Consider the following 18,647-nt stretch of genomic DNA (forward strand, 5'->3'; position numbering starts at 1 on the left):
TCTTCTGAGAACCTACACCCAGACTCTCTGAGGTAACACTCACTTTCACTAAATATACGAGTAGTTTATCTCCTTTATGTTTTAAATATATCCATTTCTTAATTAAATGTAAATAAAAATGGCCAACTGACAGCTGATAAAAGAACAGTAGAGGAATAGTTTAATTTTGCTTAATAAGCATACGTCCCAAAATGACTCATCCTTTAAAAGCTCTAAGTACAATACTACCATGCTTTTTAAAATTAAATTCAAATTGAACTTAACAATTATGAGTTAATACGTTATCCTGCATGCAAGCTTCAACAGCACCAGGGTACTGTCGGCACAATTACTATGGAGTATAATAAAATGGACACTTTACTTTCTAATTACTTATTTTGGTTTTATTGAGCTCTGAAGAGAAGGTAAAAATGTCAGTCTCTGAACACTGAGCAGGCGGACCAGCATGACTCGGGTGGAGAGAAGTCCGATCTCAGATTGAAACGTGTTAGAGTTCAGCCTTCAACATTATTTTGGCTTTCTTCATGTTTTTGGCCACTGTTGAAAGAGAAGAGACAAATTAGAAGATGCAACATAAGTCTTTTCTCTTTGCTGATTGGCTCATTGCAAAAATGCCTCATCAAATCAAATAAAAAATCATTTTAGACATGAGCTGTGCTTGAAAGTACAACTAGCCATAGCAATGTCAATCTGTGGGTCCACCACTTTTGTCCAGAAATATCTCACCAACAGTTGGAAGGATTGCCATGTGATTTGGTACCTCTATTTATGGTCCCCAGAGGATGAATCTTATTGACGTTGATGATTCCCTAGGTTTATCTCTAGCACCACCAGCAGGTCAAAGTTTTCACTTTTACAGTAAGATATCTCAACTTCTGCTTGATGGATTGAGACTGAATTTGGATCAGATATTCATGGTCCCCAGAGGGTGAATCTCAATTATTTTAAAAGGTTACGGTTGAACGTATGAACTTGTGATGAACTCGCAACAAAACAAAAATTTGACATGAGATGTTTTTGTCTTGGAACTTCAGAGCTTAGAATAAGTATCAAAGCATACTGGAGGATCTGTAACAAACATGTCCCTTGTATCTGAATTTAACCGCAAATAAGATAGAATTGCCAATTAAGATAAAGAAGACATGTACTTGAATTAAGTTAACCAGCCCTTGTATAGTCAGTGCTATGAAGACAATCACACTTACTTTGAAATATAGTTTTTGCAGGGCTTTGCAAAACACATCGCTGCTTGCAGCTTTAATTCAAAATATTTTTTTCAAAGCGCCCCTCTGTGTTGACAGTACAGTGTTGAGTTCATCTCTTTTTTTTACATTTTGGCAAAATCACATTTAATGCACCATGTCAAATAGTTTTTGAGTGATTTTGTCCCTATTTTGTTCATTAATGATCATAATTTCTATAAAAGTGCCCTACCTTGTGTTTCTAGAAGTTAAACTTTATTCTGCAAATTGGACATGGATGTCTTGAAAATTACACAAAATCTCTAAAAGCCGTTAGAGCAGAGAAGCTGCAAGATTTCTCCCAACTCGCTGTCAAAATATAGAGGGAGGGAGATGAGGGTTAAAAACAGTCTGTCTTCACGCTACTGACAGGTGACATCCCCCCCCCCCCATCATCAGAGAGAGTGGATAGTCACTCACAGAGTATCATGTCAGCCGGCTCGTAGGTGTAGCGGTGGGTCGGGAACTTTCCTACAATTTCAGTGCGCACAGTTTTGGATGGATCTGCAGAAAGACATGTCACACACATAGACGGCTGAGGATCAACATTATCTGATGATTGCAATAAGTGTTGGGCTGCTCACTTTGGTAGTACCGAGTGATTCTGTAACAGCTGTTAAAGCAACTAGCAGTGAAGATATGAAATGGCAAAAAGAGGGAGGTCAAGCGGTGACGGTTAAAAAATATAAAGTGAGGACATGTGAAAGAGAAGCAAACAGATGGCAGGTGTCAGTTTCAGCCAGGAGCCATGTGGTGACATCTCAGCCAAATTAGTGGTTATTTTGGACTTAGAAATAGAATCTCCAGTCCTAGTTCACCCAACACTTCCCACACATTATTAAGAATACACTACTACTGAGTCTGTTAGCCTGTATTCCTTTCCTTCTCATCTGTGCTATATATACTGACGTGCCTGAATTCTGCTAAAAAGACTTAAAATCTTCTGTGAGGTTTTTCAGTGTCTCAAATGGATGCAAAAATCTGTCCTGAGTATTTTCAAATATATTCTTGTTTAACTCATAAGATGGGAGAGTGATCCATTAAAGGGGAAATTGATATTTTCAATTGATTATCCTATTAGATTAAATATTGCTTAAATCAATTCTAAATCACGATAAATGGGGTAGGAGTGGGAATCATTACAGGACCCACGATACGATTTGATCCCAATACTTGAGCCACGATTTTATCTTATTGCGGCTTTAAACATTTTGTGATATGCTGAGTACAGCAATAATGCAATGCAATTTATTACCCTTTTCACCTGCAAATTATGCAGTTTGTAAACATTTGTTATCCAATAAAGATAAAGTTTTCATTTGATTGACTTTAATCCTTTTAATTGCAGCAAAAATGTGTTTGCCATTCAAGCAGACAGACTGACTAAAAACTTGTCATAAATGTTGCATCATGCACCTGACAAATCACCTGTTTGTATCACAGTCTACATAGTCCAATCCCACTGACAAAGAAAAAGCACTATGAAGTGGACCGAAAAAGCAATTGTTACCAAAAGGTTTCATTTGTATCTGCAATATTAATTATTTATATGATAAAAGATCAATACTTGGCATCTGTGTATCTATACAATTTTGCCATTCAAAACATTGCGTTACTATGTTGTATCGATTCCCCCCCCACACACCCCTAATAAATAGTGTAAGTATTTACCAACAAAGAGGATTCTGGGAACATAGTGGCCATCGGGGGCTATATTTTCATCCGTGGTCTCTAGCTGTAAAAAGCACAATTAATAAATTTCTAGTACTAAAAAGTGGGCATAAAGTATTTGGCAGATGGTTACTAGATGCTGTTCATCTTTGCACATAAATATCAATTATGCCTGAGCTTGTTACAGTGTCCACGATTCACCGTGAGATATTTGACTTATTTATATTGTATATCAATTTAAGTAGTGCTTACAATAATGCATACAAAAAATATTATGCTTCAACCAACAAAAGGGACCAAAATACTAGTTGAAACATCGCCTCGTTGTACTGGGCTACAGGAACTCTATCATGTCATCACATTACCTCTTTATATCAGTCACTCAGTCAGAATTTTTCACCACTTGCTGCAATTTGTACATGTGTGCATGGTTTTACGCTGACAAAAACATGTCCTCATATGTGCCCAATGAACTTACCAAAAGATTGACCATGACGAAGTCCTTCTCCGCCATTTTCTGGATGGACTTATCAGCAGCAAATGCCTTCTTCAGCGCTGTTGAAAGAATTCTGTTTAGCTTGGATTTGTGATGAGAAAACAGGACTGGCTTGAAAGTCATCAATATAGAAATACCTTATGTACTATTAATGTGGTTGCAACAACCCACCGATAGAGATTCAAAAAGAAACACGTGTGCAAGGAATTGTAAATGTGTTCAACCATTTTTCAGTTAACACATATTGTGTTCATAAACTTCTGGCCCACGCGCTTAACTTTTTGACTTTTTGACAGACAGAAAGTTAGGAACAAGTTTTGCGGGCGGGACCTACAGAGTATGCACGTCTAGTTTTCTTGCCAGAGATTACGCAATGTAACAGGCTGTGCCCAACTTAAACTGTCCTCAAGTAAGTATATTTGAGTCGTGAACCAAACTATATATGAGGAACACTGGTATGTTCCGGCATTCAAAGGCAGGCTGTCAAATATTCTGCTTTATTCCTCAAACCTGACAAAAGTAAAAGCCAGATTTCGCCCTGTAGGTGGCCTTTATTGTTTATGAGTTCAGACATGCCAGTGGAGACTTCCATTGAGCTTACTTCTTGAAAACCAGCTGTGTGATTGATGGGTATAACCTGCTTGGTTGGCTAGGTATTATTGAGGAATGCACCCATTGTGTTCCCCATGAAACCAAGCCCAGGTCTGTGTTAGAGGGACAATGCGGGGTATGTAAGCCTATATTGTTATATTCAATATTATTCCGCTTTGACAAACCAGAGTGACTGCAGTACCTTGGCTGTGTGGGCAGTTGTCTTGATGACGGATGACCATCAGAGGCTTCTTACTGTGAGAGCAAAACCACAGAGAAACGACTCAACACATTCCTCAACACAATGAGCATGATGCGGTATTACACAACAGGATCCCTGAGATATCAAAGTCCCAAGGACATATATTAAAAGAATAATGACAAATAAATCATTTTATGCTTTTATTTTCCTTTATGCCATTAGTAATAGATCAGATGGTCTTCTGCATTATACATTGTTACACTGTAAGAAAAGTCAGTGAATTTTACAGTGAAAAACTGTTAAATCACAACAGTAAGAGACCGTAAATTGTAAATCGGTTATATTCAGTTTATCTGACAGTGAAACACCGTAAATCTATATATCAGCCAAAACAATAATTTGTGCATGTATTTATTGTATAAAATACATTTGGTTACTGTTAAATGTACGGACCACTGTGCTGCCAATGGAGATATGACGCATTATACATTTAACAGGCAGCCTCCTATGTTTTGCATTTATTATTCGTATAAAATACATTTTGTCACTGTTAAATGTACTAAACATTGTACTGATAACGGAAATACACCGTAATATGAAAGAAAAATCCATACCGTAATTTTTGCATTTATTTCTTTTAAAAAATACATTTGGTTACTGTTAAATGTACGGACCACTGTGCTGCCAATGGAGATATGACGCATTATACATTTAACAGGCAGCCTCGTATGTTTTGCATTTATTATTCGTATAAAATACATTTTGTCACTGTTAAATGTACTAAACATTGTACTGATAACGGAAATACACCGTAATATGAAAGAAAAATCCATACCGTAATTTTTGCATTTATTTCTTTTAAAAACCACATTTGGTTACTGTTAAATGTACGGACCACTGTGCTGCCAATGGAGATATGACGCATTATACATTTAACAGGCAGCCTCGTATGTTTTGCATTTATTATTCGTATAAAATACATTTTGTCACTGTTAAATGTACTAAACATTGTACTGATGACGGAAATACACCGTAATATGAAAAAAATCAATACCGTAATTTTTGCATTTATTACTTTTTAAAAATACATTTGGTTAATGTTAAATGTACGGACCATTGCTCTGCCAATGGAGGTAAAACGCATCATACAGTCAACAGCCAGCCCCGTATTTTTTGCATTTATTATTCGTAAAAAAATCAGTTTGTCACTGTTAAATGTACTAAACATTGTACTGGTAACGGTAATACACCGTAATATGAACAAACATCCATACCGTGATTTTTGCATTTATTACTTTTAAAAAATACATTTGGTTACTGTTAAATGTACGGCCCATTGTGCTGCCAATGGAGGTAAAACGCATCATATATTCAACAGCCAGCCCCGTATTTTTTGCATTTATTATTTGTAAAAACATCAGTTTGTCACTGTTAAATGTACTAAACATTGTACTGGTAACGGAAATACACCATAATATGAACAAAAATCCATACCGTGATTTTTCCATTGATTACTTTTAAAAAATACATTTGGTTACTGTAAAATGTACGGACCATTGCGCTGCCAATGGAGGTAAAACGCATCATATATTTAACAGCCAGCCCCGTATTTTTTGCATTTATTATTCGTAAAAAAATCAGTTTGTCACTGTTAAATGTACTAAACATTGTACTGGTAACGGAAATACACCGTAATATGAACAGAAATCCATACCGTGATTTTTGCATTTATTACTTTTAAAAAATATATTTGTTTACTGTTAAATGTACGGACCATTGTACTGATTACAGATATACACCATAATATAGCTAACAGCCAACTCTGCAACTTCTGCAAATATTATCTATTACCCATATCCCTGGTGGAGGCCGCTAAGGTATTCAAAAAGCTCCTTGCTGGCAAGGCGACGGGGGTGGATGAATTCGAACTTTGCCCATTCATTAAGTGGTTTGAAAATCAATGGAAAATTCCAAACACTTTTTGCATAGTGAACTATGGATTTTTGACCATATTCGGCCTAAATACGCCCAGAAAACAATGGACTAGGAGGCTGAAATTTTCAGTCAATCGACCTCTGCCCATTCATTAAGTGGGATGAAAATCAATGGGAAATTCCAAACACTTTTCCCATAGTGAACTATGGATTTTTGACCTAATTCGGCCCAATTACCCATAGGAAACAATGGGCTAGGACCCTGACATTTTCACAGTCAATCGACCTTTGGCCAGAGATCAAGTGGTATGAAAATCTATCGGTAATTCCAAACACTTTTCCCATAGTGAACTATGGATTTTTGACCTAATTCGGCCTAATTACCCATAGGAAACAATGGGCTAGGACCCTGACATTTTCACAGTCAATCGACCTTTGGCCAGAGATCAAGTGGTATGAAAATCAATCGGTAATTCCAAACACTTTTCCCATAGTGAACTATGGATTTTTTACCCAATTCGGCCTACATACCCATAGAAAACAATGGGCTAGGACCCTGAAACTTTCACAGTCATTCCACCTTTTCCCACAGATTAAATGGTGCGAAAATCAGTTGAAAATTGACTGTTTATTTCACCCAACAGAAAGGATTCTAACCCAATGGTACTTATGATCCGAAATGGCCTTCACCAGTCTTTTCTCTCAATTTTTACACTTTAAATCAAAGTAGAAATTTGAATCCTTTTCCTGTTAAAAGAGGGGCTAGTGAATATGAATTCCCCCAAATTTTACGGTCGTAGCTGCAAGTTAAGGTACCCAAACACAGCCCCAAAGGTCAAAATTGAGGCATATAGCCTTATTTTTCGGCTTTTTTTGGCAAGTGAGAAACGGGCCATTAAATCTTAGTGAAAGGTTGAAACTGCCTGAATTTTGTATTAATCATTCCCCTGTAATAACGTAATGCAGGATCTAAAGCAAGATCTCTGCAGACCCTTGGGAAAGCTAACTTATGTTAGCAGCATGCTAATGACTTGAATCCAATTGAGCCTTTAAGAGGGTCCTCTTTTGTCCATCATATGTGAATATTAGGACAATAAGCCATTTACAAGTGTTTTCAAATGCACCCAACAGAGATGATTCGAACCAGATGGCACCAGTTTTCACCAGTCTTTTCTCTAACTTTTTATACTCTAAATCAGGGTAGAGATTTGACTCCTTTTCTCCTTCAAAGAGGGGCTCGTCACCATTACCTACCTATAATCTGGACTTCGTAGCTGCAAGTTAAGGTCCCCAAAAACAGCCCCAAAGGGCTTAATTGATGCCTTATTCCCTGAGTGGATTTTTTGACATATGCAAGAATGGCCATAATCTCTCAAATATGGGTCCCAGAACCCACAGATTCTGGACACACATTGTGGACTAGGCCTACAATGAGGTCACCTGAACAGAATCCCTCTAGATTATCTAGAAAAGATTTTTGCCTGTATGACACTCAGACCTCAGCATGGTGTACACGTCCTTAAGGCGTACTCCCTGTTGTACTCTTGGTGAGATCAGACCAACTTTTACTTCTAAAGATGTCAGAGCCCTGCTTTTTTAATATGTTGTAGACTTGTTTGAAAACTCCAGAGTTACCTCTTCTTGTGGACAGTCGTAAACGCATACGTTTAGAAACGATGACATAAACACCCACGTTGTCTTTACTAGCAGCTGTTGTTCAGTTAAAGTCTGCATTTCTGCAGAGGAAGCAGCTGTTATTGGAGCGATTAGCGAGCAGCGTGTCCAGCGACGTTAGCAGACCTACGGAGCGGCCCCGTCTGAAGTCACGTTAACCTAATTCATGATATAGATTAGACCACATGGGATCACCTTTCGGTTTGTTTTTTTCCACATGGAACTATACATTCTGCCATTTCTCCTAGACTCTTTCCGCTTTGAGTCACTCAGCAGTGATTGTCAGAGCTAGCTGCACCACAAACAAACAGTCGGTTTGGACACCTGCATTTACTTTGACAGTCTTTTATGTTACAAACACTGAAGCGCATTCAAAAAACATTTGTTTTTTTGTCGATCATTACAGGCTTACATTTATGATTGTATTCAGAGCTGAACTCAAAACATTCGAGGCTTAAGACCTGGCAAAATGATCTTGCTACGCCACTGGTACACGCAGGAAATATTGTCTAACTCGTGCACGCAGTGTCTCATGGTCACAGAAAGCACAGCCGCGGCAACTAGAGTCCTGCTAGTACCCTCGACGTGCGTGAAGGTGCGAGGGCCCGATCAATGTTGCTTGCATTCATTATTTGTAAAAAAGACATTTTGTCAAGGTTAAATGCACTAACCATTGTGCTGTTTTTGTAAATACACTATAATATATAAAATATAACACTGCAGTTTTTGCAGGTACTATTAGTAAAAAGAAATACATTTTGTCACGGTTAAATGTACGAACCATTGTGCTAATAATGTAAATATACCATAAGATAAATTTGAAGGCCAACACTGTAATTTTTGTCAGTTTCAACAGTCAGAACTAATATTTAACCAACAAACAAAACAATAAGTGCTAGATGCAAACTAGTCTGCTTATTCAAAGCAGTAGAGTAACCTTCCATAAGTTTTCCTTGTTTTGTAATCCTTTTTTGCAGAGCATAAGTTGCATCTCACCCCATGCCCCACCTCTCTTTTGATCTCTGTTGGTTAGTATTTTGTAACATTGCAGGTGCTTGCAGGTGCAGATCTCGCGACAGTTTCAAGGCACCCTGTGACATCTATTCCTAATGTGTGTGCAGTGCACCCTATATGATCATACTGTTTCACTGTTTAGCGATTCCCCCATGACACTTTAAGACCAACAGGTGCCTGTCTCAGTGAATAACCTGACCAAATGTGGTGGGAACACAGAGAGACAGACAGACAGAGAGAGAGAGAGAGTGAGAGAGAGAGAGGGACGGACGGACGGAGGCGGCAGTGATCAGACCTACACAACAATTTAAAAAAAGCAACGGTTGGAGGCTGAACTTTTGAACTCATTTCAGCGCCTTTTCTGCGCGCTCAGGCAGCACGTTACTGATGATCAACGGCCTGACTCCTGGAAACACAACACTTCTTCTGAAGGTGAGCATGTCAGCTAGCTAACGTTACATTTGAATTTGAGGCTTTGTTTTCTGCAGTTTTGTGTCGCCCTTGCAAAAACGAGTCATTCAACGTTAATAGTAAGTTCACTTAGCTATCTAAATGAGTTGAGAGTTTACTTTTCGTGGATGTAACGTGGGTTATGGGTTTCTGTGTTAAACATTAGCTAGCTTACTTTACCAAAGGTTTGCTAGGAAAATGTTTAGTTGTCATTTCTGTGGCAAGTCAGTTAAAGCTAAAACATCGAGGGGTTATGTGCTTCATTGCAAACTTCATAGTAATGAACTACGTTGTTTATTTAAGTGCGTTGAAGCTGGTTGCAAGCAGACCTTTGTTAGATATGGAGCTATAAGGCTCATTTCTACCAGAGGCATAATGGTAACCTATCAGCTAACGTTACAGCTAAGCTAACGTTACAGCTAACGTTACTGTTGGGACGGCTGTTAACTTTACCGCTTATAAACTGTCTGTTAACGTTACCGCTTATAAACTGTCTGTTAACGTTACCGCTCATAAATGTGCTATGGCGTTATGTGAAAGCACATGTCCAGACACAAAGTAGCTAATTATTAAAGTGAGTGGATGGTCAAATGTTTTCACGGTCAGATCTTCATTTACCGCCCACATGCCACGGAGACACAAATAGCAGACAGCAGTATTAGTGACATGTACAGAGAATCTGCTTCTCCTCAGTCATCAGCTGTTCCAACTGAATCACATGACTGTGGCCCTCACCTGCATGACTCAGAAAATGTTATAGAGACCAGCACAGATAAAGGTGATATGGATATTTCTGAAAACTTCAGTGATCTTTTTCTCTGTTTATTCTACTTGAAATTGCAGGGACAGTTTCTACTACCTTCTTGGACCAAACTAACTTCACTGTTTAAAAATGACACACCAATATCAGATGAGGACATCAGCAAAGTTTGTGAGTCTTTGAGAATTTGATCTTTTCTCTGCATGTCATAGAGGGCCAATGAGGACAGCATACTCAAGAGCTCAGTCTTTCAAAAAAGGGTTCAACTATGTGGAGCCTAAGAAAATGTTTTTAGGACGAGATGAGAACAGGACTGATATGTTTTCATATTATGTGCCTGTGAAAGAGACTTTAACCCTTTAGGCTCTGCAAAGACAATACATAAAATATTAGCTGTCTATGTATCTGATGATAATTTGCCAGTTCATGTAAGGTCTGACACAAACCACATGTCACTTGTTTTATTGTGTAGAGAGAAAGATTTCAAAACATTTGTGTTCTCTGAATTACTAACAGACTTGAAGGATTTGGAGGAGAACGGGATCGTAGTATCAGATGAAACAGTAGTCAAAATAACCTTATATTGCATTGCAATTTGGGCTCTCATGGCATTGGTGCCTTCACTGAAAATTTCAGTCACTCGCAATATTTCTGTAGGTACTGCCTAATAATCCGATCTGAATTTCAGGGTGACGATCCAAATCTGTGCGGAGCAGAGCGCACCATTGACAGCTACAACTCTGCTGTTGATCGCCTCCAGACCCAAGATAAACCAGATGTGGAAGGAGTAAAGTTCAAGTCAGTATTCAATTCTTTGAAATACTTGAATGTCTGTCAAAAGAAAGACAATTTGTTCCATTGCTTTTGTGAAACTTCTAGGTCGAAGGCAGGTGGCATTGCTAAGAAGAATCTCCTTTAAAGTAAGTAAATTGTACACATATCTAACAAATATCTGAACATTTTAATTGGTACAAGAGCAGTTTGTGCAGATAATTAAGACAATTTACTCTAATCTTGCAACATTGAATTAATTTGCTCCTGCCACCTTTCAGACATTGCATTCAAACTCTAGTGGTTGTGGACTTGGATGGGAACAACTTGCTGGCTTTTATGACAACCAGGAAAACGGTGGGATTTTAATCCATTTAAATGCCCAAAGCAAGCAGTTGTTTTTTTTACTTTTAAAGATGATTTTTTTGTCATTCGTGTTTTATTGGACAGCAGAAGTAGAGAGACAGGAACCACAGTGGAGTGAGAGGGGATGATCTGCAACACATGGCCCAACGGGAATCAAACCTTTGTTGCTGCGATAACAATATGTGGTACGGGCTAAACCAGGTGAGGCACTGTTTTTATTTTTGAGTGTGAATTTAGCCATTTCATTTTAATTTGCAACCTTTGCATTGAAAAGAGTAAAAGTTGATGCTTGACATGATTTCATCTTTCACTTAAGAGGATGTATGTCCACCCCTTGTCTTTTTTCCCCCTTATCTTTCCAAAATCCACCCAAAAGGGGTTTGCACCTGTGTCTTTGCACCCAAGTGGGCCCTACAGTGCACTCTTATGTTTATTTGATGGTAAATGCTGGGGGTCATTGTTTCCTATTGAACTGGGTCTCCGCCATACAGTTTGATTTTTGTTAACGAGAAGGCAGTTATATTAGCTATTGTACACTGAATAGCTCAGTTATTCAAATGCAATACAACTCAACAACAGGATACAGCTTACTGTATTCTAGTTTCTCTATTTATTTTGCAACAGTAATGTAATTGATTTTAGAGATATTTAAAAGGTCTTAAAAGTCATTGAATTAAAAAAATTAAAACAAAAAATGTAGAATTGATGGAATTAATAAGATGTGCAGATACCCTGGTTGTATCAAACATGATGATTGTCTTTACACTGTGTGCACAATTAATAGGCAAGTTGTATTTTTGAGTATTAATTGTATTGAACAACTACAGAGCTCTCGGTCAATCCAAAATGTTATAAACCTCAAACCTGAATATTTAATAAAGTAAAAGTGAGGTTTTGGCTTTCTTAGGAGAATATATATGTGTGCACAATTATTGGGCAACTATTAGTGTGCACAATTATTAGACAGCTTCTTTTCCTCAGGCAAAATGGGCCACAAAAGAGATTTAACTGACTGAAAAGTCAAAAATTGTATAAAAAAAATAAATAAATAAAAGTCTTTCAGAGGGATACAGCACTCTTGAAATTGCTAAGATATTGAGGCTTGAACACAGAACCATCAAACGTTTTGTTGCAAATAGTCAACAGGGAAAGTAAACGTGTTGAGAAAAAAAGATGCAAATTAACTGCCAAAGATTTGAGAAGAATCAAACTTGAAGCTACCAGGAACCCATTATCCTCCAGTAGTCATATTCCAGAACTGCAACCTACCTGGAGTGCCCAGAAGTACACGGTGTTCAGTGGTCATAGACATGGCCGCCGTAAGGAAGGCTGAAACCCGACCACCACTGAACAAGACACATCAAGACTGGGCCAAGAAATATCGGAAGACAGATTTTTCAAAGGTTTTATGGACTGATGAGATGAGAGTGACTCTTGACGGTCCAGATGGATGGGCCCGTGGCTGGATCAGTAACGGGCACAGAGCTCCACTTCGACTCAGACGCCAGCAAGTTGGAGGTGGGGTCCTGGTATGGGCTGGTATTATTAAAGATGAGCTAGTTGGACCTTTTCAGGTTGAAGATGGACTCAAAATCAACTCCCAAACCTACTGCCAGTTTTTAGAAGACACTTTCTTCAAGTAGTGGTACAAGAAAAGGTCTGCAACTTTCAAGAAGACCATGATTTGTATGCAGGACAATGCTCCATTGCCCTGCATACAAGTACTCCACTGCATGGCTAGCCAGTAAAGGCCTTAAAGATGAAAGAATGATGACATGGCCCCCTTCCTCACCTGACCTAAACCCTATTGAGATCTTGTGGGCCCTTCTTAAACGGGAGATTTACGGTGAAGGAAAACAGTCCACCTGGGAGGCTGTGGTTGATCGTCAACAGATCAAGAAAGTGACAGAATCCATGAATTGAAGGCTTATTACTGAAAAGAAGGGGGGCTCTAGTGTCACAGATTATTTTATTTTTTTTAAATATCAATAACGTTTATTTGTAAATTTTGAGTTGTTTGTTTATTTTTCTCACTTTAACAGATAAAAATAAACAAGTGAGATGGGAACATTTTTCATTTAGTTGCATAATAATTGTGCACACTAATAGTTGCCCAATAATTGTGCACACATAGATATTCTCCTAAGAAAGCCAAAACCTCACTTTTACTTTATTAAATATTCAGGTTTGAGGTTTATTAACATTTTGGATTGACCGAGAGCACTGTCGTTCAATAATAAAATTAATCCTCAAAAATACAACTTGCCTAATAATTGTGCACACAGTGTATTGTTTGGAGGCATCTGTGTATTTAGGCTGCCTGTCGACAGAAATTAAACACATGCTGATGATGCCTTAGTGCTGAAATGTGTAGTTTTTTTACCATTCGACCTGATAGTTATTATTTTTTATTAAGTATAAAGTGCTGGTTTCTTCTAGGTCATTGGAGCTCAGTTTAACAGCAGAAGGCAGTAAATGTTTCTGTGTAGGCATCATGTTGAAGCACTGCATCAATCTAACTTTGCCTTTGTTTCTGTTTTTGGGTGCAGAGAGGATCATTCCAGTCCACAGTGAATACCTGATGGTCAACATACGAGTCCTCAAGCAGAACTGGTGAAAATACACGCTTCATGTTCCAGCTTCCTGAACTTCATGTCCATGTGAGACGCTATACCATGTTGAGTGCCCTCTTCAGTCAAGTCTGGACTCAGTGACTCATTACTCTTGATCAACTCAGGGCAAGTGGCTAATCCTTTCATGTTTATTCATGGTTATCCTTCATATATATATGGACACATGCTGTTTCTTCAAGATCTCAACACTGCTTTGTGAGTATATTGTACAAGATATTGTATCAGTTCAACCTGTTTTTCACAGAGAATGTTAGTTTCTTAAGGTATATCAATGATGGTCTGTACCTTGATTTACAATCTGCTTTATTTGATATTTCCTTTGTAATTTACAATAATCAGAAGTTGACTGAAATCTATGCCAACCAATTGTATTACGTTCTATGTTGTACCGTATTTTTGTACCGTGATGTCTTATACATTGTCACTATATTTTTTACGGTAAAGTTCTGGCAACCACAGCTGCCGGTAATTTACCGTTAAGTTGCATTTTTCAATAAAATGCCGTAATGTATCATACAGTTGTACTGTGTTTTTTACTGAGACAAACTGTAATTAGCTTCACAATATAGTTGCTGTTTATAAGGTTATTTACCGTAAACACGTTTATAACATGGCTGTTATTTCTAAAGCAAATTACCGTAAACAGGTTTATGAAATCTCTGTTTTTTTATAGTAATTTACCGTAAACAAAAAACAGTTCTCAACTGTGAAATCAACGGTTGCAAAAATAATATACCGTGATGTATTATACATTCTCACTTTATTTTTTACGGTGAAGTTCTGGCAACCACAGCTGCCAGTAATTTACCGTTAAATTGCATATTACCTTAAACAGGTTTATGAAATCTCTTGTTTTTATAGTAATTTACCGTAAACAAAAAACAGTTCTCAACTGTGAAATCTACGGTTGCAAAAATAATATACCGTGATGTATTATACATTCTCACTTTATTTTTTACGGTGAAGTTCTGGCAACCACAGCTGCCAGTAATTTACCGTTAAATTGCATATTACCGTAAACAGGTTTATGAAATCTCTTGTTTTTTATAGTAATTTACCGTAAACAAAAAACAGTTCTCAACTGTGAAATCTACGGTTGCAAAAAATATATACCGTGATGTATTATACATTCTCACTTTATTTTTTACGGTGAATTTCTGGCAACCACAGCTGCCGGTAATTTACCGTTAAATTGCATATTACCGTAAACAGGTTTATGAAATCTCTTGTTTTTTATAGTAATTTACCGTAAACAAAAAACAGTTCTCAACTGTGAAATCTACGGTTGCAAAAAATATATACCGTGATGTATTATACATTCTCACTTTATTTTTTACGGTGAAGTTCTGGCAACCACAGCTGCCGGTAATTTACCGTTAAATTGCATATTACCTTAAACAGGTTTATGAAATCTCTGTTTTTTATAGTAATTTACCGTAAACAAAAAACTGTTCTCAACTGTGAAATCTACGGTTGCAAAAAAGATATACCGTGATGTATTATACATTCTCACTTTATTTTTTACGGTGAAGTTCTGGCAACCACAGCTGCCGGTAATTTACCGTATATTACACAGAATTTTTTTTACAGTGTAGTCATACTCCTTATGCATTAGGAAGAAAATATGTCAAAAGTCCTTACTAAAGAGATTCAATGAATATTCGAGGCTGCTATCAATGTGTAGAGTCTTACCGTTTGACCATCTCCGACAGGCCCGCTTCATAACTTTTGACCCAACGAATGCTGTCCCCCCATCCTGCAGAACAAAACAGCAAAAAAAAGCCCAAACTAATGAATATGGCACACTACCTCATGGTTCCTATACGTATATATTAACTGAATCACTTCCCTGACAAGCTCAGTTCAAATTCAAAACTTTATTTGTTTGTCTTGTGACTCAAACCCAAGCTCACAGCTTTACATTCAGTGAGTCAATGACTCTTGAGATGGAATATAAAGCTGTACAAACTTCAAAAAAAGGAGGATCACCCACCTCTGGACAAGGACTCTTTCTTTTTCTGTTTTCCAGCACTTGCACAGATACCAAGGAACAAAGCAAACACGACCAAGCGAAGCATCTCTACACGTCCTTTGAGAGAACTGCAATGACAGTTGGCAATTAGATAAGAGGGAAATTCAGTGAGCTGCTGCAATTAGAAAGACAATGTTAGACCCACTGCAATTACAGGGTTTACTAACAGCACACGTGTCCGCATAAACCGTTCTTATTATATCTTACGAAAAAGATTTTCATTTTCCGTGTGTTCTCCTACGAAAATCAACCAAACCTGTTTAAAGTTCGGCTGTTCTCATTACATAAGAACAGCCGGCACAGATTTCTGCTGTTCACGTTTTCCTTGGCCAACTCATCAAACAAGTTTAACAAAGCTGGTATTCGAAACGGTTGAACAGCAGCAACCGTAGAAATAGTTAACAAATAATTCCTAGACGCTGACTTTATGTAAAATCTTTCTCATTAAAAGCTCCAGCTGTTACCCGTTATGATCATTATCGCCATTTTTGTGAGCTATTATTATACACATATTAATTTTTGTAATGAAAATAAAAAACGCTGATAAAAGCTGATCTATCACTATCCCATTACTATGACGAAAAAAAACATTTGTGTCAAAAAGTAGGATTAAAGAGTCTAATTATAGGCCTCTATCTTCTATCAAAACACTATGTTCATTTCTACAGAAAAAGTCATTCCTAATTCAAGTGTTTCTGACCCTGAATGTCTTACCTTGACAGCACGAAGCAACAAGCGCCTGTACCTATCCTTCGATATACTGTGTGTTCTCTTTTGTCAGGTGTGTTTTCTATTAAATGAACTCACCAAACAGGTAGATCAGAGCAGTGTGCTTTAAAGAAAGGAAGTCACGCACTGAATCACACGCACTGTTTGAAGTAGAACTGAGATACAGACTGATACAGACTGATTGATACGAAGCTGGCAATCATTGAAAACCACCTTGTTAATTCTGTCTCACACTTGGTGAATGTTTGATGTTGTTGGAAAGGGGACCGGTGTGGTTTGCAATCAAATCATAGCAACAAACCACTAGAGGGCTCAGCAAAACACTGTATGTGGCACACCTCTTAGGCCTACCTAAAACATCTCTTTAACCCTATCTAAACTACTGCTCTGATTGCTGACCTTAACAACTAATGGCACTCTTCTTAAGGGGTTCATGAAAACATATGGGCTTATACATACATTCGTGGGCTTTTAAAGGAGGTTCAGATCAAAAGGGCAGACTCAGTTTTACAGAAACAGCAACATATTCTCATACCCGTCTTATTAGATTTTTCTTTCAGCCAAAACGTGTCAGTCTATCTATCTGACTATCAGTCTATTATCTGTCTGTCTGTCTGTCTGTCTACTGTATCCATCAAACCAATCAACTAGTAAACCATCAGCATTCTTGCAGATTGTTAGTTGTTGCTATGGACACAAGCGGTGCTTAGCAACCGTAACTCTCGGCGCAGGCGCAGTCTTCATCAATGATGCACTGTGGGATTGCTGAATATTGGCATAGCAACCAGGCGACAGAGTCAGCAGTTTGTTTTTACCCTCCATGATAGTTTTGCTGTCTCTTCTGCGTTAAAGCCTCTTAGCTTCACTGTGGACTGCTGCTATGAACGGGGCCGTGGTGAAGAAGACTCAGGACACGCTCGGCAAAGTGATAAAGAAACCGCCTCTGACGGACAAACTGCTCACCAAGCCACCGTTTAGATACCTCCACGACATCTTCAGCGAGGTGAGACTGATATGCTAACGTTACGATAACGTTAGCAAGTTATACGTTTGTTTAACTATCACCATTAGCCACGTTTGCCCATATATATGAAAAGGCTAGCGCCAACCGGTCCGTTCTAATCATTTAAAAACACAGACAAGCTAGCCAGTTATCCGGCTAATATAACCTGACCAACGTTAGCATGGACTATGCTAACCAAGTAACTCAGCTAACATTAACTTCGCAGTAACTAACGTTACTTCCTCCGCAGCGTTTCTCAATCCGTCTTCCGTGTTACGAGTAAGCTCGTACAGCAGCTAAACCATTAAGGTCGGACATGAACCAAAGCAAATAGATGCTAACGTTCACTAGCAATTCAATGTTAGGTTGCTTAACGTCAGTAAGTTAACACAGTGGGTTAGCTAGTCAGCTAACGTTAGCCTGCCGTGTCTACGGCGTCGTGTAGCTGCTAGGCACGACCCACACGCAGGGATCAAACCATTTTTTGTCTACTATTAGCTAACTAGAGTGAGACGTTTGTGAGGACTAAGTTAGCTAAATGCGTCCGTCACGTTGAGATCCCGGATGCTGAGCAGCTTACTGCAGCTGGTCTGTTTGATAACACCGAGGGTGACGCTGTGCTCTGATTAATCACTGCATATTGCTTTTATCTTCTTGATCTACAACATAGAGTTGATGTACCACTCCGGGACATTTCAGCTTTGGATAATTGCAGTAATAGTGACTGGGAACTGTTGTTCTAAACTAGTTTATTGATATCATTGAGATGGATCAAACTAAACTTCAAATAACCAACACTTTATCAACTCAAACACAGGCAGAAAAATATCTGTGCTAGTAGTAGGCTATAGGTAACAAAGATGAAATAGATGTGGTACCAACATTGTGCTCCATAAAACACTGCTTCATATCTAAGGCTCCATCTGTTGTTAGTGACCTGAATCCTTTTGATACAAGGTGTCAAGCACGGTGAAATCTGTTTAACCTTTCTCAACCGATGTGAGATCTCATTCTCACTCTACGCCCGTTAAGTAGTCTAATATATCAGGTTCATGTATACTTGATAAGCGTGTCGGCATG

The 18,647-nt window shown here is 38.2% G+C and overlaps 2 protein-coding genes and 1 long non-coding RNA gene across 6 annotated transcripts in view; 2 read left to right on the forward strand and 1 right to left on the reverse strand.

The window, feature by feature from the left end:
* Positions 1-18,121, reverse strand: LOC142964686 (anterior gradient protein 2 homolog). Its single transcript, XM_076105160.1, has 8 exons — positions 16,550-18,121; positions 15,797-15,903; positions 15,496-15,559; positions 4,202-4,254; positions 3,391-3,467; positions 2,913-2,976; positions 1,662-1,745; positions 1-537 (listed from the first exon to the last, which is right to left on the reverse strand). The coding sequence occupies exons 2-8, from the start codon at positions 15,879-15,881 to the stop codon at positions 488-490; spliced, it is 477 nt and encodes a 158-aa protein (XP_075961275.1). The 5' UTR covers positions 15,882-15,903; positions 16,550-18,121; the 3' UTR covers positions 1-487.
* On the forward strand, positions 8,674-14,317 carry LOC142964659 (uncharacterized). Of its 2 annotated transcripts, XR_012957550.1 has the most exons (7): positions 8,674-9,255; positions 10,117-10,204; positions 10,722-10,831; positions 10,913-10,953; positions 11,086-11,161; positions 11,258-11,371; positions 13,720-14,317. It is a non-coding gene; the product is annotated as an uncharacterized LOC142964659 (long non-coding RNA). The 2 variants fall into 2 exon arrangements; XR_012957546.1 differs by lacking the exon at positions 13,720-14,317 and having other exon boundaries at positions 8,680-9,255; positions 11,255-12,156.
* Positions 17,325-18,647, forward strand: part of traf3ip1 (TNF receptor-associated factor 3 interacting protein 1) — a 19,157-nt gene continuing 17,834 nt past the window's right edge. The window contains exon 1 of one of the 3 annotated variants that reach the window (XM_076105146.1): positions 17,325-17,567. In XM_076105146.1, the coding sequence (XP_075961261.1) occupies positions 17,445-17,567 (123 nt within the window). In that variant the 5' untranslated portion in view covers positions 17,325-17,444. The remainder of the gene's footprint in view (positions 17,568-18,647) is intronic. The other 2 variants (XM_076105130.1, XM_076105139.1) reach the window with 2 other exon arrangements.

Source organism: Anarhichas minor, unplaced genomic scaffold, assembly GCF_050575085.1.
Source record: "Anarhichas minor isolate MPS153535 unplaced genomic scaffold, ASM5057508v1 ptg000004l, whole genome shotgun sequence".
Taxonomy (NCBI): domain Eukaryota; kingdom Metazoa; phylum Chordata; class Actinopteri; order Perciformes; family Anarhichadidae; genus Anarhichas; species Anarhichas minor.

Bases quoted from the DNA above. Each gene is read 5' to 3' on its own strand.
- LOC142964686 (XM_076105160.1), bottom strand. From the start codon at position 15,881: ATGCTTCGCTTGGTCGTGTTTGCTTTGTTCCTTGGTATCTGTGCAAGT. The intron at 15,560-15,796 runs GTGGGTGATCCT...TTTGTTCTGCAG, and splicing joins GAAAGAGTCCTTGTCCAGAG to GATGGGGGGACAGCATTCGT. The intron at 2,977-3,390 runs GTAAGTTCATTG...TGCTTTTTACAG, and splicing joins TCGTCATGGTCAATCTTTTG to CTAGAGACCACGGATGAAAA.